The sequence below is a fragment of the Aythya ferina genome, assembly GCF_964211825.1.
Source record: "Aythya ferina genome assembly, chromosome: 8".
In the NCBI taxonomy this organism is placed as follows: Eukaryota; Metazoa; Chordata; class Aves; order Anseriformes; family Anatidae; genus Aythya; species Aythya ferina.
This window is the reverse complement of record NC_140304.1, coordinates 13,487,391-13,512,896: the sequence shown is the minus strand read 5'-3', so window position 1 is coordinate 13,512,896 and position 25,506 is coordinate 13,487,391. Positions and strand designations below refer to the sequence as shown.

Sequence of the window (25,506 nt, the reverse complement as noted above, 5' to 3'; positions counted from 1 at the left end):
GCCTTTCCCTCCCACACGCCATGCAGAACACCACGGCTGCTGCACCTGGACTGGGGCTCCAAGCCCTGAGCCTTGCCCCTAAGATTGTAGGGTGATGGTGCCCACCTTCCTGAGCCTGGCTGGGATCCAGCTGTCTCTGTCCCACTCGAGATGCTCTTGGACACAGACGCTCGTGTGGTTTCCTCACTTCTGTTTTGTTAGTTGAATGTTACTGCAGGGGCAGGCGCTCACACAAGGATGCTTAGGAGGCTTCCGCAATCTTTTGAAGTTCATTTCCCATAGCATAGGTGGAAGAGAAAGAGGATAAAGAAATACGTAGGCTCAGAGAAGATGCTCTGGTGGGACACACCTGGTGGTTCGTCTCCTGCTCCTGCTTGCTCCCTCCCTCACTGTTACCCCTTCCTGGGACTACTCCTGAACGGGCAGAGGCGAGAAGCTGGCCAGCATGACCAGGAGATGTGTCAGTGAGCAAGGAACGAACGGCCCATCACCGGAGATCACAGGAGCCATGAGACAGCTCCCACGGGGATGTCAGCCCCTCCAACCCCCTGCCCTGTTCAAAGTCCATGGCGGGCTGGTGGAGAGGAAGAGGAGGTGAAGGAGAGCACGGCCTGGAAGAAGTTAGGAGCCTGAGGGCTGGCAGTGCATCAGAAAGACCTCAGCAGGCAGAGCAGGACAGCCCAACCCCGCAGCATCGCAGCTTGGCAGGGCACGGGGCCATTGCACATCTGTGGTGGGTACAAAGGCGTGGGGCTCCTGCTTCCCCTGCCCACATCTGGCCCCTTCCAGATAAAAGGCAAACACACAGCAGTGGAGAGAGCCAGAAAGCCAGGTAAAGAAAACACAGGCTGTCAACTGGGCTCCCATGTCATTTCCACCTCTCGGGCCTCTGATGAAGATTTACAGCCCGGGTTGCCCAGGCTGTTTGGAGCGAGGGGTGGAAAGCAGCAGAGGTCCTACAGGACGGCATAGCTTTCTTTTAATTTACCGGCAAATCTCCCTCCTTCCTCCCCTCTCCTTTTTGAAGCCATCGGTCTCCTGCCCTGGGAGATGAGGTGGGCTTTGGGCTCATTTATCACCGTTCCTGCATGGTGGACCCCAGCCCAGGGCTGGATCCTGGCCAGGCCCCTGTGCTCTCAGCTCCTGGAGCTCGACGAAGCTCATGCCTTCACGTCAGGCACAGCCCTCGCTGGCCTCAGGCGTCTCCCCTGCCTCCTTTCCCCATCAGACATTGGATTGCCCAGTTGGAGGGGGAAGCGTTGACTCCGATTTTCCTGGCTTCCTTGTTAATCCTCAAGAAATGCCGCTAACCCAGATCAGAAGAAGTCAGGGGGTCTGGAAACTTCAAGCTGCTACAAGTTCCTTTTTTTTTTTTTTTTCAATTTTATTTATTTTTTAAAGCCTCTCCCTTCCCTTCTCCGTGCCTGAATACAAACTGCCCACTTCACACGCCCAGCAGTGGTCCCCACGCCACCTTCTGCCCTGGGGTCAGCCCAGGCCACCCAGTTTTGAAGTTTGTGGTACAGAGGCTCGTGGTGGGGAGAGCCTCCAGAGCAAGGCAGGCTCTTGGCCCAGGTCTGGAGGGGATGCAGGGAGAAGCTGGGGCCTCCAGCACCGCATCAAGATCAGGAGCCCCAGAGAAGGCAATGGGGCTGCAAACCACAGCACGTAGCCACGCGAGGTGCCGTGGGGTGCCTTCTCCCCAGCCCTTCCCCAAGTCCTCGCTGAAGGGCCTCCACTGCGATGTGGGAGACGTGATTCAGAAGAGCAACAGTGACGTGCAGTGGCTGCATCAGTTATATATCAGGTGGCCGGGTGTACTCCTGCTTTGTGAAGGTTTTTTGCTCGGTGCCAGAGGCTTTGCACTGCCGGTTTGCTGCTCTTGCCCCGAAGCCATCACTTTGACCTCCCGCATGGCTGTGGTGCAGCCATGCACGAAAAGCCTCCTCTGCTCGGATTTACCCCTTGCCTGCCAGGCAATGCAAGGAGGGGAAACGGCTGCGTGAGGAGCCAACCCTCCGATGCACATCAGTGCCTCACGTTACGTGCCTTCGCTGGCCTTCAAAGGTAGGCAAAGTGTTCGGAGCAGCAGGTCTGATGGGGACGTCTTTGAAAGGCAGTGAGCATCATCCTAGGGGAAAGGGCAGCAACTGGGAATATGAAATCACCAGGGGGCTGAAGCTGCAGATGTCCGCAATGGGATCTAGAGATGTTTCTCCCCATCTCCCTTCCAAAATCTGATGTGGTTTCAGTTTCCTTCTGTCAATTTGAGGCTGCTGGTCCCAGGAGGGCATTGCAGGACTGCTCACTGCTGGGATGCTCACACCGTGGCAGCCCATGTTCCTGGCGTGGTCTGGTGGGGAGATTTTTGGCAGAGCTCTGGGGGTTCTGCCATGTCCCATCCCTTCCTGTGCCTTCTCCTTGATACTGGTTGGAGCCTGTGTTTGTCAGAGCAGGAAACGTCTATCTCTTGTATGAAATCCCTAGGAAAACAAAACAAAACAAACAAACAAACAAAAACAACACAGGTATCTAATTTCTGAAGGGACAAGGGGACTCTCTGAAAGCTTGGGATTGCAGAAATGTACACACCCCCTTTGGGATCAACCAGACATGCTCTGGGGCTAGAGAGCACATCCCTCTGTCCACCGCATGGTCGGCCTAGGGTCCTGGGGTGCTCGTAGCATACTCCGAGGGGTGCTTGCGTGGAGGTGTGAAGGGCAGGTTGACCCCCCTCTTCCCCGTGGGCTCACAGGGACATCACCAAGCCCACTGCCTCCCGCTCTGGTGGCAAGGCATGAGCACTGTCCCCTCGCTGCACCAGGCTGCGTGACCCTGCCCTGTGCAGCGGGAGCACCCAGGTGGTGAACAAGGGGCAGTTCAGTGCCTCCCCTGGGGGGTTCTCCAGCCCCGCACCGGGCAGCAGAGGAGACACCAAATCCCCTCTGTGTACCCGTGGTGTGCTACAAACGCCTGGAGCCCTGCCTGCTGGCACCCCAGGGGGAGCGGGCAGAGGCTAGCAGCCGGAGCAGGCATCTGGTGGAAAGTGACGGGAGCCTGTTACAGAGGGGGAAAAGTCTCATTAAGGACCTGCAGTCAGCTCAGGGTGAAGCTCATCAGCACTGTCAAAAGCCACGTGTCATTGCTGGGTCGCGGCGATGTGTCCCCAGCTCGCCCAAAGCCTCCCGGGGGGGTTTCATGTCCCTGTGCAGATGATGCGACATCTGTATTCCTGCCAAGGAGAGGAGACGGAGAAGCGGGTGGGCTCCGCTTCTGGCCTTTTGCTCCTTTTCTTTTTCATCATCTTTTTGGCAAGTGGTTCTCGCTGGGGCTGTTTCAGCAGCACAAGATGGTGTTGGTCTGCTCCGGTGCGGCAGCTCCTCGGCGAGAGTGGGATTGACAGCTCTGGCCAGCGTACAAAGAGGAGCCTCAGGAAGAGCTGGGCACGGGCCAGCAGGATTTACTGGGGGAGGCTCGCTCCTCCGAGCAAAATATGCAGCTACTGGCGGCAGGACAAGGCAACGCGGCGCACGTACCCGCAGGGGCTGCAGGGCAGGGAGAGAGCAGTTAGAAGTGCTGCAGTAGATGGTGGGAGGGTGAGAAAAAGTGCCTGGGACTCCTAAACCAGTGTGAGGGGAAGGGAAGGTCCTGGCTGAGCATGGGTTGTGCTGGGGAGTGGCATGGCAAAGCCCCACGCCTGGGGGTTTGAGAACCAAGGAGGGGCATCCAGGCTGCTCCTGCCTCTGCGGGATGCACGGCCAAGAGATAAGGGATGTGTTTTGGGAGGCTGCAGCCCAGCTTTCCACCTCTGTCTCCCCAGGAAGTTCCTGAAGATCCAGTGCCTGGAAAGCGGGCAGTGGGAAGAGGGGCACTGCGTCCCTGTGGTGTGTGAGCCACCCCCGCCGGTCTTTGAGGGCATGTACAACTGCACCCAGGGCTTCGAGCTGGACAGCCAGTGCGTGCTGAACTGCGAGCCGCCGGGCATGCGGGTGAGTGACGGGGACAGGGGGAGATCGGCCGCACCTGGGGCTTCACAGAGCCTCAAAACAGCAGGGCTGGGCGCTTGGGTGCCACCAAAGAGCCACTGCCCCTCTGCTTTCCAGGTTCCCATTGTCTGCACCAAGGAGGGCTCGTGGACGGAGGAGTTCACGCTGTGTGAGAGCCTGCAGGGCACCTGCCCGCCACCCCCGGAGCTGAACCTGGTGGAGTACAAGTGCGAGCAGGGACACGGCATAGGTGAGAGCAGGCTGAAGCTAAGCATAAACGCAACCCCCGTGTTGATTCAGCCCTCCCGGAGAGCTAGCTGGAAGGTCACGGTGACTCCTCTTCGTGTGCCAATCCCCACTAAATCCATGGAAATGTTTTCTCTTCTGTCCCCTTTCTGAACACAGAGCCTGTGGGTGGCTTTAACCCTGTGCATAGTTGTGTTCATGGGCAAGACTGAAGCTAAAACCGTGTAAGCATTTCTTCAGAAGGAGCAAGGACTCGTCCCTGGGGCGAGCCCAGCCCTCTGCAGTGTTTTTCCCACCCTCCAGCCCTTCACTCCCCGCGTGGTCTCTGCCCTTGTTATGACTGCTGACATTTGCAGGGTTAATGAGGCAGGCCCTAGATAAAAGCTGGAGTGACAATTGTGTGTAACAGGGCACTTTCACCAGACGAGGGACCACATCATCCATTTCTTTCTCCAAGACTCAGTCGCTTTTCAGCCGCAATGCTCAGTCACAGTCGTTACATCCCATCTAGCATCCTGCTGGATAGGACATTTGGGCACAACCGGGGTCTGAGCAAAATTGGCTGAGGCAGGGCTGAAGCTGAGCTTCAGACAGACCTGATGTGAAGCTGGGAATAGGGCTGGGACCCACATGGTTTTCTAGGGTGGCTTTTTTACATTTTTTTTCTTTTCCTCCAGGGTCATAGGAAGGTGTAGAAAAACTATGAGAGGTGCTTCTTGACATGTGAACAAACATCCCATAGCATCCAGGCCAGTTGTGTTCTCCTGCTGGATCCTACGTCCTGCCATCAGGGCTTGGATCTTTCTCTTAGGGCACGTTCAATTCTTATCTCATCCAGGAGAGGTAAATCAGCCATCAAAAAACTCCAGTAGGCTCTTGTAATAAGTCAGGATTTGGGGAAGGAATTGTCAAGTGCTAGGGGGCTACGGGTCTCCTTCACACCCACCTCTGCCCAAAGTGAGGAGCCTGCAGGTTGGGACCTGGTGCCCGCCTGTAACACGCCGCTGCCTGGTTCCTGCTGGAAGCCCTCAAGGCTGTCTCTCCTTCCACAGGCGCTGTGTGCACACCCTCCTGTATTATACCCCCCAGCGACCCCGTCATACTGCCCGAAAATGTAACTGCTGAGACTATGGATCACCGTCTGCAGCCCACCAGAGTCCAGGTACATGGGGAGGTGGCGTCCCTGTAGCAGGGGATTCACTGGCCACGTAGGTGGGGCCCTCAAAATATTTATCGTGTGGCCAAATCTGTCCTCCCTCCTCTGCATCTGGTGCTTTTCCATACCAGCACTTTCCTTTGCCCGTCTTGAGCCCTCCTGGGTAAATTGGTGTGGCAGTGGAGGAGCAGCTGGGCGATGAATGCGTGTGGCTATTCAGGCTCACCCGTGCCCAGGCGGAGGATGCTACTGCACGGCCTCCTGCTCTCCGAAACCGAAGCTCGGCGTAAGCCATCAGCTCTTGAGTGAGCTTTCCAGGACTTGCAGGATGCCTCCGCAAAGGAAGCTAAAGGCAGGAATCCCACTGACTTTTGGGACACGCCGCATGCCTGGATCTGGCTGTTACTGTCAGCCAAGGCACTGGGAGGATTGAGCATGGAGCAAAAGCCGCCCCTGGCACTGGGCAGGGTGCAAGCCCTGGTCCCTGCTCACCTGGCAGTGGTGAAGCAGCCCTGGGCAGGCATCTCTGTGCTGGGGAGGAGGCATCGCCGTCAGCTGGAAGGTGGCTCCTGCTGCCAGGACCCGCTGGCCGCCCGCTCCCCTCTCCCTCCCCAGCCCTTACTCATTCTGTAGGCAAAACAGCTCAAATAGCTCGCATAGTTTGGATCTCGACGGCACGACTTTCCCAAAAAGCAGCTCCGCTGGGGTAATATTTCTTAAAATAAAACCGAGATGCAGAAGGAAGGAGGTGGAACAAAGAAAAGCAAACAGCCTTCCCCGGAGCCGGCGCCCCCATGCAGGCGCTGCGCCCTCCTCCCCGGGGGCCCAGCATCATCCCTGCTCCGTGCCTGCGGGCGCTGCCCTGCCTTGGCTCCAAGCAGCAGACCCGCAGCACGGCGCTGCCGGGGGCGAGGACGCCCGTGGCGTGTGGGATTGCGGAGCACGAGCCTTGGAAGGAGGCACCGGGTGGCTTGGCCACTGGTTCTCGTGCAAGGGAGGCAGTTTGGAGCAGGGAAGAAAGGCGTTATTTTAAGCAGCGGCGCTGCCCCTTGCCAGCAGCCTTGTTTTCCCCTCTGCCTCGTTCCCCTTTATACCACCCAGCCCTCCCGCCGGGCTTGTGTTCCCGGGGGCTGCCAGGCTCCCCAGGTGATGGGGTCGATGCAACAACCCACACAAGGGGCGGCACCGGTGGTTTTCAGCACTGATCCATCGCATCCCACTGCCAAGCAGGTTTGGGGATTCGTTCAAGTCGTACAGAAACCACATATGAAATGTCCCAGTGGGGCTGGGATTCGAGCATCTTTTGGGATGAGCAGGAATTGGCCATCCTGGGCCTCTCTGCCCAATCTGATTGCAACTGCTTCTGAGTCTGCCTTCTCTGCACTGACCGAGGACCCTGAGGACACTGGACCTCGGGACCAGGTTTGCTCCTGGCAACACATCAGGTTGGACTGGAGGCTTCCTGGTGCAGGATGGAGCTGAGAAACACAACAGAAGCCCAGGATGGCACGTGAAGCAGAGAGAGATGCCACCAGGCAGCCTGCAGCTACCTTGCCCTTCCCCAGCCACATCCAAACCTGCTGCTAAAGCACAGACCCAGGCAGAGCTGCCACATCCCGTGCTGCCGTGCATCCTGCAGACGCCGGAGCCAGGCTGGGGAAGACATACGTGCCCGTCCGTGCAGCTCCTGTGCTATGGAGGGCATCCTAGGACACTTTCACAGGCCAGCTCTCGTTTTATGGGGCCTCAGATTTCAAAGCCTGCCTGAGCTTTACAAGGAGGAAATTGTCTGTGTGGTGGGGCTTTTCTTCCCCCATATAATCATGTGTGCTCCCAACAACCCCCTTCTGAATTACGGGGATGGAGCGTTCCAGTTAGATGAAACCGAGACCTCTGCATCTTGCTCTTGTGTCCAGTTGGCTGCAGCAGCTAACTTCAAGCCTCGTAAATACCAGCAATGACCTCAATGGCGTGGGTGAACGTGAGCCTGGTGTATCCAGACCCGGCCAAGTTCAGGGACGTGGGTCCTCAGGTGTCCCCCCTCCCCCCTGCCGCCCCGGGGACATGGCTCTTGGAGCCTGAGCAGGACTCAATGGGCGAATTGATGCCGGCATCCAGCGACCGCAGGCTGGATGGGAAGTTGCTAAATCCAGCTGGGTGCACTGAGATGAATGGAGGGCTCCTGTCTGTGGTGGCCGCAGATGGCTTCTTCCCAGCTTGGCTGGTGGCCACCGTGGCATAGTGCTGCCAGCCAAACCCGGTTCCCTGGAGATCCCTGCCATCTCTCCTTGTCCTCTCCCTGTTGTGCATATATATATATATATACATACACCCACATGCCTATTTGTCTAGCCTCTGTTTTGAGCAACATGCCCTGCTCTGTGGGTGAAGCTGGTGCTACCTTGCTGGGCTTCAAGAGGTGAAGGGAGGGCTCGGGGGTGATGCTGCTGCCCTGCCCATGATGTCGAGGGAACCCCTATGCCCCCAGGAAGCGGTCGTGGTGGCTGCCCTGCCTCTGCCACCTCCTCTAACTGCTGTTTTCTCCTCTCCTCCTCAGCACATTGTATGCACAGGCAGGCTGCGATGGTACCCAGACCCCTCCAGCATTCACTGCATCCAGTCGTGTGAGGTGAGTCGCGGCCGGGAGCCTTCACCGTGCGCTTGCTCCACATGGGGCCGGGGCTTGCAGGCCAAGCAGGAGACCAGAGCAAGCACACTTGGCAGCACGTGGTGGAAGCAAGCTGGGTTTTCAGAGCTACCACGGACACCAGAGAGGGGGGAGGAAACTCCCCGGGCACAGTGAGAGTTAGTGGGAAACCAGCCAGAAGCTTGCAGATACCACAGGCTCTCAGGTGCAACTCCTGGCTCTGCGGGCTCTGCCAGCCCACAGCCAGGTCTGGGCCAGTAGGGTGGATTCCTGGAGATGAAGGGACCAGAGGTAAGACGCCTTTCCCCATCTGCAGGAGCTGCAGGGACGAGGTGAGGTCTGCAATGAGCTGGCGCGGGGCATCGTGATGTCCTGGCGTGTCAGCGGCTGGGGCGATGCTGGGGGTGAGCCTGCAGCGTGCCGCTCAGCTGCAGAGCAGGGCCAGGGCTTCAGACCGCGCTTCCTTCCTCACGCTCTTCTTGGCCAGCCCAGGAAGAAAATTCTAGCAAAAGGATTTCACTGGCAAGGGGTATCCCCAAAATGTGCACGCTGACTCCAAGCCTGAATATTTCCTTAACCAGAACTGCAGTTCTGGAGTAATATGGGTCCAGAAAAGCCCGGTGTGACTCACACGTCCAACCAAAACAAGGAGGATTTCCAACGTCGTGTGTGCAAAACAAACCGCTCCCCAAGAATCTGCAGACAAAGAATTCCTTGCAGAAATTGGTTAGCCACTCATTTCATTTTGAATAATTACCAGGCAGGAGAAAATCATAGGCAGCCTGGAGTCAGTTCGCAGAGGAAATGAAAAATAGGCAGTCTTTGTCGAGCACTATTTGTTATTATGATTGAGGGTAAAAAAAAAAAAAAAAAAGGGGGGGGGGAATCTGGAATGTTGTATGCTGAAAATTTGGGATTTTTACCAAAAAGGAAAATGTAAATGAAGTCTGCACACCAAAAATAGCTTTGGGTTTTGCTGATTTTTTTTTTTTCTTTTTTGGATGCATTCATTTCAATGCAAATGATCGGTTTTGCTCACTGATTCTGCCTAGCTCAGCTCTTTGTCGGCTGAACTACAGGAGAAGGGGCAGCATATACCACCATGTGTGACCAGACGGTCTCAGTGCTGCAGGGGGCACGTCCCCAGGGAGGAAATGTTGTGCTCAACAGGACATGCAGTAGTTATTTCCCAAAACTGATTGTCGTGCTGTGTCTCTCCTGTAACCCATGGGCTACTAGCTTAGGGGAATAGGCTGCTGTGTGCTAGAGAGGTGTTGGATGGTCAAGTACCATGGCTTGGTGGTGGATCCAGTATCTTGGGAGCTCCGTGTCTTTCTATAGCATGCCTTTCAGCTTGGCTCTAGGGCAATGTCTTTGAAGCAGGATGGTTCTGCACCTCACCTTTGGTCTGTGTCTTCAGCAGGAGGTCCCATAAAGGATGATGGAAAAATGCCAGCCTGTTTGTGTGTGCTTGAGAGAGAGGGACTGACTACATGAATTTCACACCAAGTCTCTGTCTCACACCAAGTCTCTCCTATCTTCTCGTTAGCCACCTAAACATGCTTGTGGCCAACACAAGCTCTTTCTGTTCCTGGATGCTTGTCACCCCCATTTACTTTTAGAAAGCAATCCCAGACAACAGTTATAGCCTACAGCTATAACAAGCAAGCCAAAATCTTGCAGTGTCCTAAGAGCAAAAAAAGAGTCCACTCTCATCTTTCCAATTGTATACTTTTCTACACCTTCTCTGTTTTCAATTATTCTTTCAACAGGAATGACCAAGCAGTACATACTCTTCCCGCTGAGATCTCACCAAAGCCCTGCAAGAAAGCCTTTGTGTGCAGGAAATCTCTCGTTTGATAGGACCCAGGAACATAGCTGTCATTTCTGCAGTTGCATCAGTCTGGCAGCTCAGAGAGATCCTGAGGTCAGCAAGTACACCCAGATCTTTCTCTGCATCCTTTGTTTCCAACTGATGAGCTCCAAGCGAACAGCAGATGTTTTACTATCAGTATAAGAGCTTGCCCTTCAATTTTACACAAGCGAATGTCATCCTGTTTCTCTCCCTAGTTCTCCAGGTCATCTAACTATTTGTCAGATAACCTGATCCTCCTCTGTGGAACAATGTCTTCTTCCTTGTTAGCAATTTCATCAGCCCAGGACTATTTTTAAGGTCACAGTCACTCACTGCAATACTAATGAAGATTCATCCTTCAGATTGTTTCTTTTGCCCTCGTGCTTTCCTTTTAGAAACAGCTCACAGTCGCCTCGTCCCTGTTCTCCTCCTCCCTTCTCATGTCTTTGATTACTCTTTTCATTGGGTTTTCTTCTACAATCTTGCAGGTCATTAAGTCTTGCTAGACAACTTTTATTTTATTTTATTTTATTTTATTTTATTTTATTTTATTTTATTTTATTTTATTTTATTTTATTTTATTTTATTTTATTTTATTTTATTTTATTTTATTATTTTTTTTTTTTTTAACATGGGTTTTATAGTAGTCATTATATTGCCACAAAGCACAACTATTACCTAAACTGTCTCATTCAAAGTATTTCTCTGGTGTCTATTTGGCACTAGGGAGAAGAGAGATGTTACTAGTCCCCTCATTTGATTGGGGGAAATGCCCTGAACATCATTCCCACCTCATCTGTACTTGCTTGCACCCACATCGCCTCACTGCCCTTCGTCTCCTGCCTCCATCCTTGTGACAAAAAGCCCTGCAGATCTTGGAGGTCATTTCACTTGGGGGCCAAATTCTTGTGGGATGTGGGGACATCAGATGGCAAGAGTAGGGTAGCGATGGAATACAGCCCATTAATCTGGCTTTGCTGCATGACACCTCCCTCCCCATCCCTTATTTTTGTGTCTCCTTCATTTGCCTGCACAAGAAACGTTCTGCTTTTTTAGCTTCTCATGGTTCAGCTTTGACTTGCCAGCTGTGCAGGCCACCCTAGTCTCAGATTCCTCCTCATTTCCCTGCAGTCCCTCACCAGGGGTACCTCCTTTAGGAGCCCAGCCTCTGCTCTCCACTGAGCAGACAACTGCTGTTCCAGTGGCCTGTCCATGTCCCCTCAGGTCCACATCACCCCTCGGAGATATCACTGTCTCTCCACTGACGGCAGAGAGCACGTTGGGTGAGGAAACATTCTCATTTGGCCATTTCAGCTAGGGGAGCAGCCCTACCTGGGAGGAATGCAGGCCTCCTGCCTGCTGTTCAGCCTCTTCCTGGAGGACGCACTTCAGGCTGGGGCATGGCAGTAGCCACCAAGCCCAGCCTCAACCCACCCGGCCCCACCTCACCCATCTCCCGCTGGAAATTTCAAGTCACTGCGCAGCAGCACCAGAGTGATGCTCGCTCATCATTCTCAAACTCTGGCGGCAAGACCAGCCTGCCTGCTCATCCCTCTCGCTCCTCTCCCCACCTCCTTTCTCTTTCCATTAATCTGGTCGTCCATCTGCCTCCCGGTCTCTCGCTGCACCTTGCCAAGTTCCCCATCCCCGCGGCGCAGAGGCACGTAGTTGGGGATGCAAAGCCTTCCAGGAGCTCGTCAGGAATACGAGTTAGCGCTGAGCGCACTTCGCCTCTCGAGGGCCAGCGGAACATCTCATCCCCTGCCATCAGCAGAAAAACAGACGGCAGCACCAGGGGGAGAGGGAGGGGGCTTGGGGCTGGGTGGAGGAGGAGAGAAGGCTCTCCTCCCCACCGTGAGCCTGGTGCTGTGCTCGGTCCATGCGTGAGGGTGGCCAGTATTTGCCACATCTCTGAAAGGAGAGCATCTTCCAGTCCACGCTACTCATCAGCTCTGCACCCCTATTTCTCCCACCGTAGGGACTCCTCTCTTTTCATACTGCGGTTCCAGTGGAAAAGCTCGCTTATTTTATCATCACCATGTTTACTCAGCATTACTCACAGGATGGTGCCACCGCCACCATCCTGCTCAGAGCCACATGGGCTGCTCTCACAGCGATCAAGCAGACACAGGCAGCCAAGACCTCCTGCAACGACATTATGACCTCACCATCGGCTCTGTTCCACCATTGTGTGAAGGTAGCAAAGGGTTAATTGCAGTTTTAATTGCGGTAGGTGCCCTTTTGGGGAACAGCCGAGGGGAAGGCTGGGGGGCTCTGCCTGAGGCTGGGGCATGACCGGAGGCTTGGCCACAAGATGGCTGCCTGGCGCGCTGGGTGCTGGCGGGTTGAGCTGCTGGGACCTTCTCAGGTCTTCGTCACACGAGGACAAGGTCTCACTGCCCTTGCGTGTGCTGCCGACTGTGTTATCACGATCGTAAAATGCTAAGCTGTTCTCTCTTTCGTGGTTTTCCTGAGTAATTGCAGTGGCAATTAGGAGTTAGGGATCAAAGCGTGGTGCTGGCTGCAAGCTGTTACCGCGGTTCGTGACCCAACAGGTAGCTGAGGACCCTGAAGGATCCTTGGCCCTCCTCACCGCTATGCATAAAACCCTCCCTTGGCATGTCTGTGGCCTGGGGCCAGCATTTGTCAGCCGCAATTAACCCCTTTGAGAATGCATGCAATAGGGACGTTGGGAAGTCTCATCTAAAATCAAGGTCCCACCGTGCATTAAAGCGATGGGAGATGAGGTGTGGCACCCTGCTGGGGTGTCCTCACCATCGACGGGACCACTGTGTTCTCAGACCCTCAGGACTCTGGTTTTATGCCATGGCAAAGCTCAGCTCAGGAAAGCAGGCAGGAGCATGATGCTTGCTCTCCTGGTGCTTAGGGCAGTGAGGACTGCAGGTGACCCAGTTTCTCTGAGGAGACTCTCTGGAGCAACCAGGTATTTTAGCATGGCCAGAATATAAAGTCACCCTCTCATCCTGCTCATATCACCACTGTCTCATCTCCTATCCCCATGGGAGCATTTTGTGACTCTTCTATACAGTCTGCACTCTTCCTCTGCCTGCCACCTGACTTTGAAAATGGGGAGAGGATCCTACTGCTCTTTTTGTAAGAAAGCAAGAGGCTGTGCGACTGCTGTTCCCTCAAAGGTCTTGCCAAAGCCTAAAAGCCCGTGTGGTCCAGGTGACCAAAAAGGACTCTGTGAGTGGCCCAAGGCTCTGGTACATTCGCATATTGGTTAGTGTGTGCCATGTTGGCCTCCACATCTCCAGAGGATACAGTGAAGCAATCAAAGTGATTAAAGGGATGCCACAGCTAGGCATCTTGAAAAGACTGGGACTCTCCAGTTTGGAGAGCAGGAGGCTGCTGGAGGTTTGCCAAGTCACAGAGGTGCTGGGTAAGATGGACGCAGAACTAGGGAGCGCTGCCAGAGGCTAGCAAGGGGGTTTCAAACAGGTGAAAGAAAATATCTTGTACACAGTGAGCCCTGAACTCTGAACCTGGCTGGCAGGTGAGGCTGCAGAGGTGGGCAGTAGCTTTAAGTTCAGGAAGGGATTTAAAATATTCGAGGACATAGGATGCTTAAAGAGATACAAATAGGACCAGGCAGGGCTGTATGAGCAGGAGAGAACCTTTGTCCCCTGCACACATGTGGAGTGTGATTACAGAGATCACATTTTCTTAAGAGACAATGCAACCAGAGGGAAGCAAAGCAATCACACAGGAGCGTGGTGAAAGGGACAGGTTGCAGAGCCCCCGTCCTCCTCTCCCCTCTCTCTGCAGTGCCTTCGTGCAGCCAGGGGCACAGACAGAGGAGTGGAAAGCCACTGAAAGCACCCGCTGAAATAAAAATCAGCGAGTTGCATTGGATAATAAACAAACATCCCCGAGCGTAGCCCAGCCAACTGCTCTTCCAACACGAATATTCCCCTTCAGCTCCTTCATCCCTCGTACATTGTTTTTCTTTCTGTTTAAGATCTGTAACAAGAACTTGGCAGAAACCAGATACAAGTGGGTCAGGAGGCCCTTGTGGTTTTCAGGGCTTGTTTTCCATAACCCGTTCTATCCTGCAACATATTTTGCACGAACGGCTTGGCAGGAGATCCCCTGCTGGGCAGCAGGCGAGGTGCTGGGGCAGGGCGGCAGGCTGGTGCTCGTGGCAGGGGAAGCCCAGGCTTCCTGCGTGCGGGGACCCACCTTGGGGAGCCCCGGGCTTGCCAGGAGCACTGTCTCCACGCGGCATCTCCCTGTCCTCCCCCTTGCCTGCTCTCTGCTTCTTCTGGGCGCTTCCTCCCCCCATCTGCTGTGAGCACTGAGATCAGGGTGTAGAAAGGATAAGGGGAATCCACCCTGACCAGATCATGGACCAGATGCTTTTATTCAGGCAAAGATCTGCTCTCATGTGGTGTTCACCTACACCTACACCACCTTCCCATCCCCTCCTTCCCTCATGCCCCCACAGGCTGTGCAGAGCCCTTTCCAGATTGGCATCTGCTGAGATGCAGGCTCTCTGAGGAGCAAGGGTCAGGGCTGAAGAAACATCCCTGGGCCCAGATGTTTGCAGGAAACCCAATGTCCACGGGATCCTCTTTGCCTGCAGCACCTCCAAATTACCAAGGCTACTGGGAGCTGGGCAGTTGCTTGCTTGCCTTGGGCACCACAGTCCAAGTGATGGCACATAGACTGAAACCAGACAGCAGGGTGCCTCCTTTCAGCCCATCCCTTCTTCCTTCAAGTATTCCTTCGAGTACATGGAGTGCTCTTTCTCAAGCAGCCAGCCTCTGTTTTCTTTATGAGGCGTGGGCCGCAGGATGCCAGAACTGGAGCAGATTTTCCTGAAGACCTGAGAAGGTGATGAAAGCAGCCTGCATGTTGTGCTGATAAGGAATGGCTCAAGGACACCAGCAAACTCAGAAACAACTGGTGTTTCTCTGTTTTGCTTTCTGGCTGTGTCAGAGGTGTTGGGGCGGGTCTGTGACTTCTCCAAGCAAGCCATCCTGTAGGCACGTGGCTCCGAGGGACAGCTGTGACAGTTCAAAAGCAGCACAGAAACTAGGTAGTGCAGAAATATTGGGTCAAGTGCTGGGTCTGCAAGAATTTCTCTTTCCTCTTCCTCGAGCCACTTGTCCCAGGTGCTTCTTGCCAAATTTCTCGATCTCTCCTCTCTAGAGTTCTCTTTCCCTGGGTGAAGTCAGCCAGGTAGCACTTGCTTGCTGTTTGAAGTGGCCCAGAGCAGTGAGGCATCCCAAAAAAAAAACTTTTGAGCTGTTGCCAGCTCTGTTCCCTCTCTGTCCCTCCCTGTGTTTTTCAGAGCTGATTTCCTCCTTGCGTGCTGGAGAGCCTCAGGAAAGAGAGAGGGAAAGTCAGCGTGCTTGGGGTGTTGGGGAGGGGGGAGAAAAAATAATGAAATAAAAGACACTCTGCAACAGAGAGAGGGCCAAGAAAAATATTTAATCCAAACAATGAACATTGTCATTTCCTCCCACAGTCTGCATTCCCCGTCAACTTCCCTGGGCAAGCCAGGGGAGCCAAGAATTGCCGGGCTCTCTGCCCCACCAGCGTCAGTGTGTGCAGGGAAGGGATGCGTCCTGGGGACACTGTGCTGGAGCATCCCTTTAGCTGTGGCTGTGGCTGGAGGGACTGAAAGCAGCCTGTGTTTTCTGCAAGGGAACAGTGGTTTGGAGCAATGCTGAAGGGATGGAGACAGGGATTTTTCCACAGGGGAATTTTTAGGGACCCAAGTAAAGACTGTGGGGTGGTGGATGCACAGCAGGGTTGTGTGAACCAGCCTTTAGCAAGGCCTAGGGCACCCTTCATGTCCTCGAAGAGACATCCTGAAATAGCTGAGCTCTCTGAAGCATCTTGCCTGGGGACTGTGGTGGCCCAGGTCTTGTGCAGCCTCCTTGTGCTCACCATCCTCCTCCGTGCAGCAGCTTTCGCATATGTGCTGTGAGATCTGCGGCTGTCCCCGAGGGGAGCAAGTCCCTCGTGGAGGCTTATCACTTAGTCACATCCCTGTGTCCCTTGTTGCACCATCTCCCTTCGATCTTCTCCAGTCTTCCCACCCAAGCCCTGGCAGACACTCACGCCACAAGAGCAGAAACAGCAGCGATGAAGCTGATGCACAAGGTGTGCGGCCGAGAGCATCAGCAGCTTTTCCAGGGCTGGTCCCCGTGCCAAAATGATGCTCGTCCAGGGCTGCTTTGAAAGCTACAGCTTTCCAGAGAGGCACCTGTGTGGTGGCATGTGGCCATCCTGGCATGTACATTGTCCGAGGCCTTCCACATCAAAGCCCAAAATACTGATGCCCAAAGTGAAGGACGTGAGGACCTGTGTTTCCTCTCTGGATGGGATCACCATGGCTGCAAAGCCCAGGACCTGGAGGCTGGGGGAAAACATTTTGCTTACTGAGGCTGGATTAATCCCCAAAAATGGGGATCTGGGCTTTTTCTAGCTAGGGGCAGACTGAAATCACAAGCATTTTCCACAGCAGTGCAGTAGAGCTGTTCAGTACATAATTGGCCAGGTGTATGCTGCACTTTTTTTTTTTTTAACTTTTTTTTTCAACCTTCCTCTGAAGCATCTGGAATGGGTCATTGCCAAAAGCAAGGACTGGGGCTTCAGGTCTGCTCAACCAGAGCAAAACCTGCATTCCTGAGACGTGCTGTTGACCAACCGCCCGTGACGCAGCACCGAAGTATGTGCAGTACTGATGGCATCTGTGGTTTATCCGCCGTGCTTCGCCGCCTTCCCCAAACCCAGCCTCTCCGGCTGTCTTGCTCACCACCATTCCTGTCACACCCTTCCAGGCTCTTTTGCAGTGAATCAACTCACTTATAAGGCAGTTTGAAGAAAGCATCTGGACCTCACCACCTCGCCAGTGACACTGGGGCAAGAGCCAAGGAGGTGGCCCTGGGGCTCCCTGCACTGTCAGATTTGGATCAGCCAGCCGTGGGGACAGAGCCTGTGAGTTCAGCCCCAGCCCTGGGGGCTCTGCAGGATGGAGGAAAAAGCTGTGAGCAAAACACTCGATGCGTGGTTACTATTTTTATTAGGGCAGCGCATCGCCTGGGCCCTGCAGTGCCAGATGCCAATCTCCACGTGCTAACACTTGTCCCAGCGATGCTCCTGTCTGAACGAAGAAGATGGATGGTATAGCCCAGCTCATGGTGGCACACAGCCTGGCCAAACAGCTCCCTGTCACATCCTAAAACACTTACAAGTCCTTCTGGGAGTCACCAGCATGCTCCAACCTCCCTTCACCCCATGCTGGCATTGCTTCCTGCAGAGCTGCATGGCTCGAAGACAGGCTGCAGGCGTCTGTAGGTGATTCTCTCTCTCACATCACCTGTTTGTAGCTGTTTGCACTGCCCATGTCCTCCCCGGCCATGACTCTTACGAGACCTCAATGAGACTGATGCAAGTATGGACAGAGGAAAGCCAAAGCCCACGGATGTGCCCCCATAAATGAAGGGCATCCAGCAGCACCATAGTTTTCTCTTTCTGCTTGCAAAGACTGAAACCAGCTGGAGGCTCTCTGGGCAAAGCGACAGGATGCGTGGTGTCTCCCCTGGGGATCTGCTGAGAGGTGCAGCATCTCCTCGCCAGCCCGTCCCTGGTAGCTCACCTTGATCTGCTGCAGCCCTGTCAGAACTGAGACTGCCCCAGCCCATCCCGGGGCTGCAAGGAGCAGGGCTGGCGGTCCCCAACCCATGCTCCTGGCTCTCTGGAGCCTCCGGTCCAATTAGTCATTTCTTATTTTCCCCTCATATGTTTTTCCAATGTAATTCGGAGCATGAGCTGTTAAGTTTCCCCAACAAGTGTTGCCATAGGAGCCTGTATTTGTTTAGGGTGGGGTACGGGCTCCAGCGGGTTGAGGGAAGGGGGGCAATTAGCCCTAATAGGTGTAGGGAGAAAGCAAGAGCCTCTTCTTGCTCATCCTGTCCCTGCCTCTGTCCTCCCCCACCTTGCACACAAGACACAATCTGGAAATCATTTCAGACCTGTGCAGCCGGGACCGGCAATCCTCTGCAGTAATTAGATGGAAACTGCAGGAGCAGCAGGTGTTGTTTTGCCAGTGAGTCATGACACATGGAGCAAAGCTCAAGGAAAAACTCTGCCGTGAAAGCAAATCGCATCCAGAGCGCGTCCCCGCCAGCAGCCAGCCCCCAGCCTGTGTCCCTGCACCTGCCAGCCCCAGCATCGCCACCCCAGCCCACCGCATCTCGGCCCAGACACGTTTGCTCACCGTCCTTTGAGAACCACCGGAGGTTTTCTTTGGAAGAAGACGAGGAGCGTGTGCCCTATTGCACTGGTGAAATCGCTCCCCAGGGTCCTCTGGGCTTCAAACAGGTGGATGTCCCCATGGAGAACCAACGCAGGGCTCAGCTGGCCAAAACCAGCAACCACCCTGCCTCTGTTCCTCAGTTTCCTCATGGGAGAAATGCCAGCAGTCCTCCTTAGCTTCCCAAGGGGCTGGGAGTGCTGGGAACTTCTGCAAGGCACGAGGTGAGAGCCATCGTGCAGAGCCCCCTCTCCCTGGGCTTAGGACGAGCTTTGCAGAGTGCTCGGCTTCAGGGCTTCGTGCATCTTCTGGCAGCTGTGCTGCTTGCCCACATCCCCTGGGAACTCAGGTGCAGTGGTTCCTGGGCTGGAAAGAGGCTTGGATGAGCAGCTGGGGGCATGAAAAGAAAACTCTACCCAGCTGCCTGGGGTAGCCCCAGGGCTGTAGGTGGCTGCAGCAGCGCTAGCGCCGACGGGTTCAGCAGCTTGCCATAACCCCTGCGCCTGTTCCCTGTACTGGGGGAGCAGAGGGGCTGTGTTGGGCCGCAGCCTAGGGCTGACAAAAAGACACGTTGGTTTCCTGGTTTGGGCTCGGCTCTGGTGTGAAGCAGTGGCACTGTCATCGTGCTGGCCTCAGCACGGTCGGTGCAGGCGGCCCCGGTGCGGTGACATTTCTCTGCAGGCTGCTACATGGTTTAGCAGCACTGTGGGTGAGTGGCCACCAAAGGCCAGGGTCGGGTGTGTTCTCCTAAGCCCTGTTGTCACCTGGGGCCTCCAGACCCAGTGAAACGGGCTGGCTGCTTCCATGAGCAACGGGATGGCCAGGTTTCCACCAGGAGCCTCTCTGATGACAGCAGTCCTCCTGGAGGATGGCCACGGTTGCTGGGCCAGTAGCTACCAGCGCAGAGCGGGAGAATTATTTCATTACTAATCACCCAGCTAATGAATGGCCTCTCCGTTCTGTTAGCACATTGGGTTGTTGCTTGGCGGGGCTGATGTGGATCTGCGATAAATAAACCTCAGCTGCAGATCGTTCCTGACAGCTTTTTGCAAGTGCTCCACATGCACGCAGTTCGGCTGCACCCGTCGCACGGCCTCGTTTCGCAGCCCCACTTGGCTGCTGCTCAGCTCCAGTTGCTTGTTTCTCTTCTCTGATCAGATGACTCATGTAACTAAACATAACAAAAAAAAAAAAAAAAAGAAAAAAAGAAAGAAAATAAAGTGGATTTCTGAATGGCTGTTTGTGCCATTTAATATTTCTGGTCAGAAAGCTATTCTCTTGGAATAGCTTTCTGTTTCCACATTACTGCTGAAAGCACAGGAGGTTGCTAATGATGGGGCATTTGTCTGGGCTGCACAAGGGCAAGCTGGGCACTGTTACCCCCAGGGGGCCAGGTGGGGCCCCCACTGACTCATCAGTAGGCTGATGCCCTCTCCACTCAAGCCAGAGTTGGATTTTGCCTACAGGGAGCTAGTGCTCGAAGATCCCTTCTCTTCTTCCCACCCAGACACCAGATAATAGCCGTGCAGTCCAACCTGGCAAGGTTTGGCAGAGCCGTGTGCTGTGGACTGGGCAAGAGCCTCCACTGGAGAGCCTAAAGGACAATTCCCCTGGGGTAGGGCCATACCAGGAGCATTCTGGAAAAGGTTTAGTCCTTGCAACCAGCACTTGCCAGCGTTGGCTTGGCTTGGGCACAAGTGCTCCTGGGGGACTCCTGACCTTGCCAAACCTCTCTCATAGTCTAAGGGATGCTCCATTGCTCCTCATAACAGCCTCTCTGTTTTTAGCTGCCCAAGCCAGGTCACCAGGCTCAACCTCAGAGCCAAGCTCTTTGGGAAGAGGGGTGATGGAGGGAAGAGCTGGGCCAGCCTCTCACCGAGCCCTGCCCTGGCAGTGAGCACGCAGAGAGCAGGATTACAGGGGCACTGCATGAGGACGGTGTTAGAAGGTGGACGAGCAGGTGAGGTGGTGAACTCACTCCTAGGTGGGTTGCGCTGGGCTCTGTGGAGAGGTGCTGAGTAGGATGGGGTCTTGTGGCACTCAGTCTGTTGCCCCCTCATGCAGTGTGGATTTGCCTTCTCGTTTCCTGGCACAATTCCCTTGGGCAGAGGAAGCCCATCCCAAAGCTGCTGCCCCGTGAGCACCGTCTTCTGGTGGCCCTTGGCTTGGGGTTAGGCGGTGCATCTTGGAACAAGGCCCTGACTCATCAGGGGCACATGGTGGCCTTGCTGAGGACCAAGGATCTCTGCTTTTGGGGGCAACCTTCCACTTCTGAATAACCCTTTCATCTATGACTCCTTTCTCTAGCCCTTCCAAGCAGATGGCTGGTGTGACACCATCAACAACCGGGCATACTGCCAGTACGACGGGGGTGACTGCTGCTCCTCCACACTGTCCTCCAGGAAGGTAAGTGCCTGGATTTAGGAGTAAGTGGTCACTGCTAGCCATGTTGTTTGGCTTCCCTGGCTGCAAAAACTGGCCTGCAAGGCAATTCTCCCATCAACAAACCCATGATTTTAAACCAAAGCCAGCTGAAGCTGATAGACATCGGTTCCACTGATTACAGTGAGGTTTGGACCCATGCCAGTGGGACTGAGAGCTCAACCCAGCTCCCGCTGAAGCTCACAGGATTCCCTCTCATTTTGGGCAATAAGTCCCAAATAAATGATTTCCATCATAGTGCTAGTCATGGTGAGTCAGAAGTCACCTTGTATAACAGAGCAATCTCAAGGGACTTTGGCATTTGGCATGGTCTGTTGGCATCTGCTGTGGGTTGATTTTCCCTCCCAGCACTCGGGGTAAAGAAGGAGGAATAGCACAGAGCGAGCAACGCAGCGGAAGAGTTGTGCAGACCCTTCTTTGTCTCCCACCACAACCACCCCTCCCATCTAACTCGCTATCCAGTACTCACAGCCCATCCTTCCTAAACATATCCAACAGCAAAACAAACCATAGGGCACGAGATAATTTCTCACTGCAAAAATATGTGAATTTGGATCTTCTCATCTTTGTTGTGGAGCTTGAATCATTTTTCCTTTCATCACACACACATACAGAGAGAAAGGGAAAAATGAAATCCTGGGAAGATCCAGCTGAGATAGGAGAGAAAAGGCTTTACACCCAAGTGATGAGTGAAGCCTGTGTACCGGTATCACATCTCAGAGCCAGGCATGGCTCTCAAGGGTTTGAGACATCTGCATTTCTGGCCAAAATACAGGATGGGTTTGCAGTGGAAGGCAGGGGGATTCAGTCCCATGGCTCTCAGGAGACCCAGCCCCAGCTCATGACCCTCCTAGGTCCCAGCTCTCCAGCAGCATGAGTTCCTCCAAGGAGTGCAAAAGATGAGGCCGTGCTACCTCCGTGCTGTGGCTGAGCCGGGAAGAGCCAGCAGTGGGCTGAAGGACAGCACCACAGGCTCAGGCATGGACACGGCGGGCTTTCCACCATGGGTCAAAGTAAAACCCAAACCTAGACGTGCCTCACCTAGTCCAAATGGTTAACACCCACCAGGGGACAGTTCTCCCGAGGGTTTGACTTTTGGAGCACGAGACTCAAGCTGACCCCGATGGCAGAATTTGAAATGCAAGTTACTGAAGAGGAAAATGCTAAGAACAAACCTCAGCCGTGGGTCACAGCTACCACTGGGGACACCCCATGGTGGAGCTGTTTTCTGGTGGGCGTAGAGCCCAGCAGTCACCACCACACCAACATCAGCCCAAAGTCTGTCCGTACCGAGGTGGAGAAGGCTGGTGGAGCTGCAGGGCTGCTGGCAGGCCAGGGGCCTCGAAGCAGAGGCTTGCTCTGGTCTTACCTCTCCCTTGTGTCCCGCTAGGTGATCCCATTTGCTGCTGACTGTGACCAGGACGAATGCACGTGCCGTGACCCGGCGGCGGAGGAGAACCAGTAGCGGGGCCGTGGAGGACCTCTGTCGGTCAGGCGAGCGCCCGAGGAGCGAAGGGGCACCAGCAGGTGGTGGCAGGGTGCCGGGGGCAGGAGGCCTGAGGACGAGCCGGGCAGGAGGATGGCAGTGGAAGCCACGGAGCAGGTGGTGGCTGTGGAACAGGAGGCCGGGCGGTCCCATCCCCATCACCGCACCCTGCCTCACAGGCTCCTGCCCGGGACTTCGGGGTCTGGCCCGAGGGGCTCAGCGCAGGGTCCAGCACCAAGAGCCCAGACGCTGCCACGGACGTGTGTCCTGGACCGGCGTCTGAGCGTTTGTCTTTGCTCTGGATTTTGTCACTATTCACCCCCCTCCCTCTGCTGTACAGGCTTCTTTTAGCAAGGTCGAGGTAGTTGTGATCTCTGCAAATATTTAAACTTAATTATATATATATATACATATATATATAATATATAAAAATATATATTATATTTTCTTTGCTCTTGATGAAGCTGAGAAAGGATACCCTTTGTCACACACCCATGCTGCTGTGAAGTACAAACCATTGGGAAAAGGGCAGGTCCGGGCGGGAAGAGCAGGGAATTCCCCCTCGTTTGCTGAGAGGGAGCTGGAAGGAGGACAGAGAGAGAAGCCAAACATCCCAGCCAAGCCAGGAGAGAGCTCCCAGGTGGGAGGCATGGAGGCCAGGGCCTCGAGGTGTTCTCGGTATCTGCCGAAGGCAAGTTTTGCCCTTGGGATTTGCCTGCTGCTGGTCCTGGAACAGGATTTTGAGGTTGAGAAGTGTTGCTGTGCCCTGGACGCACCACAGCTGGTGAGATCCAGCTAGATGAGGGATGTGACGGGCAAGCTGGAGTAACTGTGATGCTCTGAGATGAAGGAAGCTGAAGTGGCCCTTCTTTTCTTTCCCCACATCTCCAAGCATAAGCTTCAGTCAGCAGCTCTTGGGGGAATCCAGGCCGTGTAGAACAGGGAGGGACAGGACCCAGATGACCTGTCAGGACGCCTTGAGCATCATCTGCTGCTGCTGAGCTTCTCCTTATTGCTATCTCTGTGGCCCAGTCCATTGCACTGCACATCCAGTCAATGAGTTTCTTCCTCCTGTAGATACAAAGTGAAAATCTTCAGATTCTCTCCTCACCCCGAAAAGCTAGAAATTTTGCCCCCTGCCCCGAAGCTTGGTGTGGGACCCTGGGCCAGCCCCATAATGTGGCGGGCTGGGAAGGGCCCAGCTCCAGCTGGGGCTGTCACTGATGGTTTTGTGCTGCAAAGAGAAAAGGGATGGAAGGAGGAGAGCTGAGAAGGGACCCCAGAGCAGGAGCACAGAAACCCATCTGTGTCCAGGAGGCTCTGCAGCTCCAGGCTCAGGCTGGGAGGCCCAAGGCTGCTCAGCTGCATCCTCAGTGCCTGGCCTGAGCCAGTGGAGTCAGGCTCCAAGCCAGGGTTTGTCTGGTGCAGGAGCGATGGAGAGAGGGTGACACGGTGTGGAGAGACCAGGGATTTTCAAGGCATCCTTTGGCTTTTACTAGCATCCTCCTCACAGCGCTTTTTGTCAGGCATCTCCCAAAGTTATATTTGGCTGAAGGACAGGAGCAGGGGGCAGAGGCACCTGGACATCCCACCAGCACTGAAGCAGGAGATGCCGTGTCCTTCTCCGAGCCCTGAGTGCTCCCATAACCTGCGGCTGGTCACATCCTGTCCTGCCCTCGCTGCGTGCCCTGGCCCAGGCAGGGATGCTCAAGGGGGTGCTGGGACCCACCTCCTCTGGACATTTCTGGTCCTGTCAAGCACAAGCAAAAACACCCCATCTTTTCACCCAAATGCACCGTCAGTTTGGCAGAGCTGCAATTGTTTGGCTTCAAGCAACTTTTCAATCAAATAATAATAATAATAATGAAATGGAAAAAGAAAAATAAGCTCTCTGTGAGTCTAATGCCCCATGGAAGGTGCAGCTCAGGTGTCCCATCCCACTCCATCACAGGGAAGGGGACACCCAGGGCCCCCCAGGCGCAGGCACAGCAGGAGTGGGGGACACCATGGGGACCTGGTGGCCAGGGGGTTGTGGTGGCCACACGTACACGGGACGAGGGTGACACGCAGAGGGAGATGGGAGAATTTCAAGCCTTGGCATCTTGTCACCTGCCTGATGTCAGCGTTACCTGGGCACCTATGTGTTTAGATGCTGAAATTGTACACTTTTTGCATGAAAATCCTGGTCTCGGTCATGGCTTGTCCCTGATCACCAAGGGCAGGAAGGGACGGGAGGGCTGGAGGTGCTGGCTTGGCTGGTAGAGATCTGTGCTTCTCATGGCTGAATAGCTTCTACATACCGAAATATTGTTCTTCTATAGCGACACTGAGCGGTTTTTGTCCCCTTTAGGGTTTTATTCACAACGGAGGCTGCTGCTATTTTTATTTTTTTGTATTTGATAATTATTTTTTATAAAAATCTATGAAAAATAAATAATCTTCTCATCCACCACCTCTCCTGCCTCTTTGCTTCAGCTGATGGGGTCCGGGCTGGGAACAGAGGTGGTCCGGTGGCTCCTGCACCCACCTGACCCACAGCCCTCCTCTGTCCCAAACCACGGACTCCCCCAGCACTGTCCCAGCCCACCAGGAGAAGGCCTTTTGGGTTTGGGGGAACCTCAATGTCCTCCACCAGCTGCAAGGACAATTTTGCAGCCAGGCAAGAAGGGTGACCATCACCTCTGTCTCTTCGTGCCAAGTGGCCTTTCACTGCTTATACTACAAACTGCCCCACAGCTGGTGTCTTTTGGTAATTAACCCACCATAAAAGTAGGAAATTTGTGTGTGTGTGTGTGTGTGTGTGTGTGTGTATTTCATGTGCCACCTCCCTGGGGACAGGGAGCACAGGATGGCTCACATCAGTGCCCAACATGCCAAATGGTACCCTGGCAAGAGAGTTAAAAACAAAAATGATAAGAAAGGTGCTTAATAATTTTAGAAAGCCTTATATTAATTTATTTTTTAACAACCACTTATTATTTGCACACACAGACAAAAAGCCCTGCATGAGGTGGGTGGCACCACAGTGCTGGGCTCCAGTTCTGCCATCAGATGGTGGTGAGCCCAATGGATGCCAGTGACTTCAGCACCCACCATCGTGGAGTGTAACGGGGACCAGGACAAGCTATTGCCACAGTGCCAGCTGAGCCCGGTCCCATGGATGTCCCCAAATCCCACAAACATCCTATGTCCCCAAGACAGGGGACATCCACAGATGGTGGCCACATCCCAACCAGGGCCAGCCCGTTTGGTCATGTCCTAGGGGCTCCAGGATGGTTTGTTCAGAGGAAATATTGCTTTTTGTAGACTTTAAGGAAAAGAGCTTCCAGGGCTTCTCTTTCCCATTGCCAATGTGACTATTCCAAACCTCTCCCCCCATCAGACCAGGGCTGTAGCCC

At 54.4% G+C, this 25,506-nt stretch overlaps 1 protein-coding gene and 1 long non-coding RNA gene across 2 annotated transcripts in view; one reads left to right on the top strand and one right to left on the bottom strand.

Annotated features, from left to right (window-relative positions):
- PAPPA2 (pappalysin 2) overlaps positions 1 to 24,471 on the top strand; it is a gene marked incomplete at its 5' end in the record, with an annotated part of 74,792 nt that extends 50,321 nt beyond the window's left edge. Inside the window, 6 exons of the mRNA XM_084527718.1 lie at positions 3,821 to 3,989; positions 4,104 to 4,236; positions 5,285 to 5,394; positions 7,946 to 8,017; positions 20,488 to 20,586; positions 22,013 to 24,471. Coding sequence (XP_084383844.1) covers positions 3,821 to 3,989; positions 4,104 to 4,236; positions 5,285 to 5,394; positions 7,946 to 8,017; positions 20,488 to 20,586; positions 22,013 to 22,087 — 658 coding nt within the window. The 3' untranslated portion in view covers positions 22,088 to 24,471. The remainder of the gene's footprint in view (positions 1 to 3,820; positions 3,990 to 4,103; positions 4,237 to 5,284; positions 5,395 to 7,945; positions 8,018 to 20,487; positions 20,587 to 22,012) is intronic.
- LOC311440666 lies at positions 14,845 to 19,214 on the bottom strand. The gene is made up of 2 exons (XR_014695530.1): positions 18,145 to 19,214; positions 14,845 to 15,228 (listed from the first exon to the last, which is right to left on the bottom strand). It is a non-coding gene; the product is annotated as an uncharacterized lncRNA (long non-coding RNA).
- Positions 24,472 to 25,506: the final 1,035 nt, after the last annotated feature.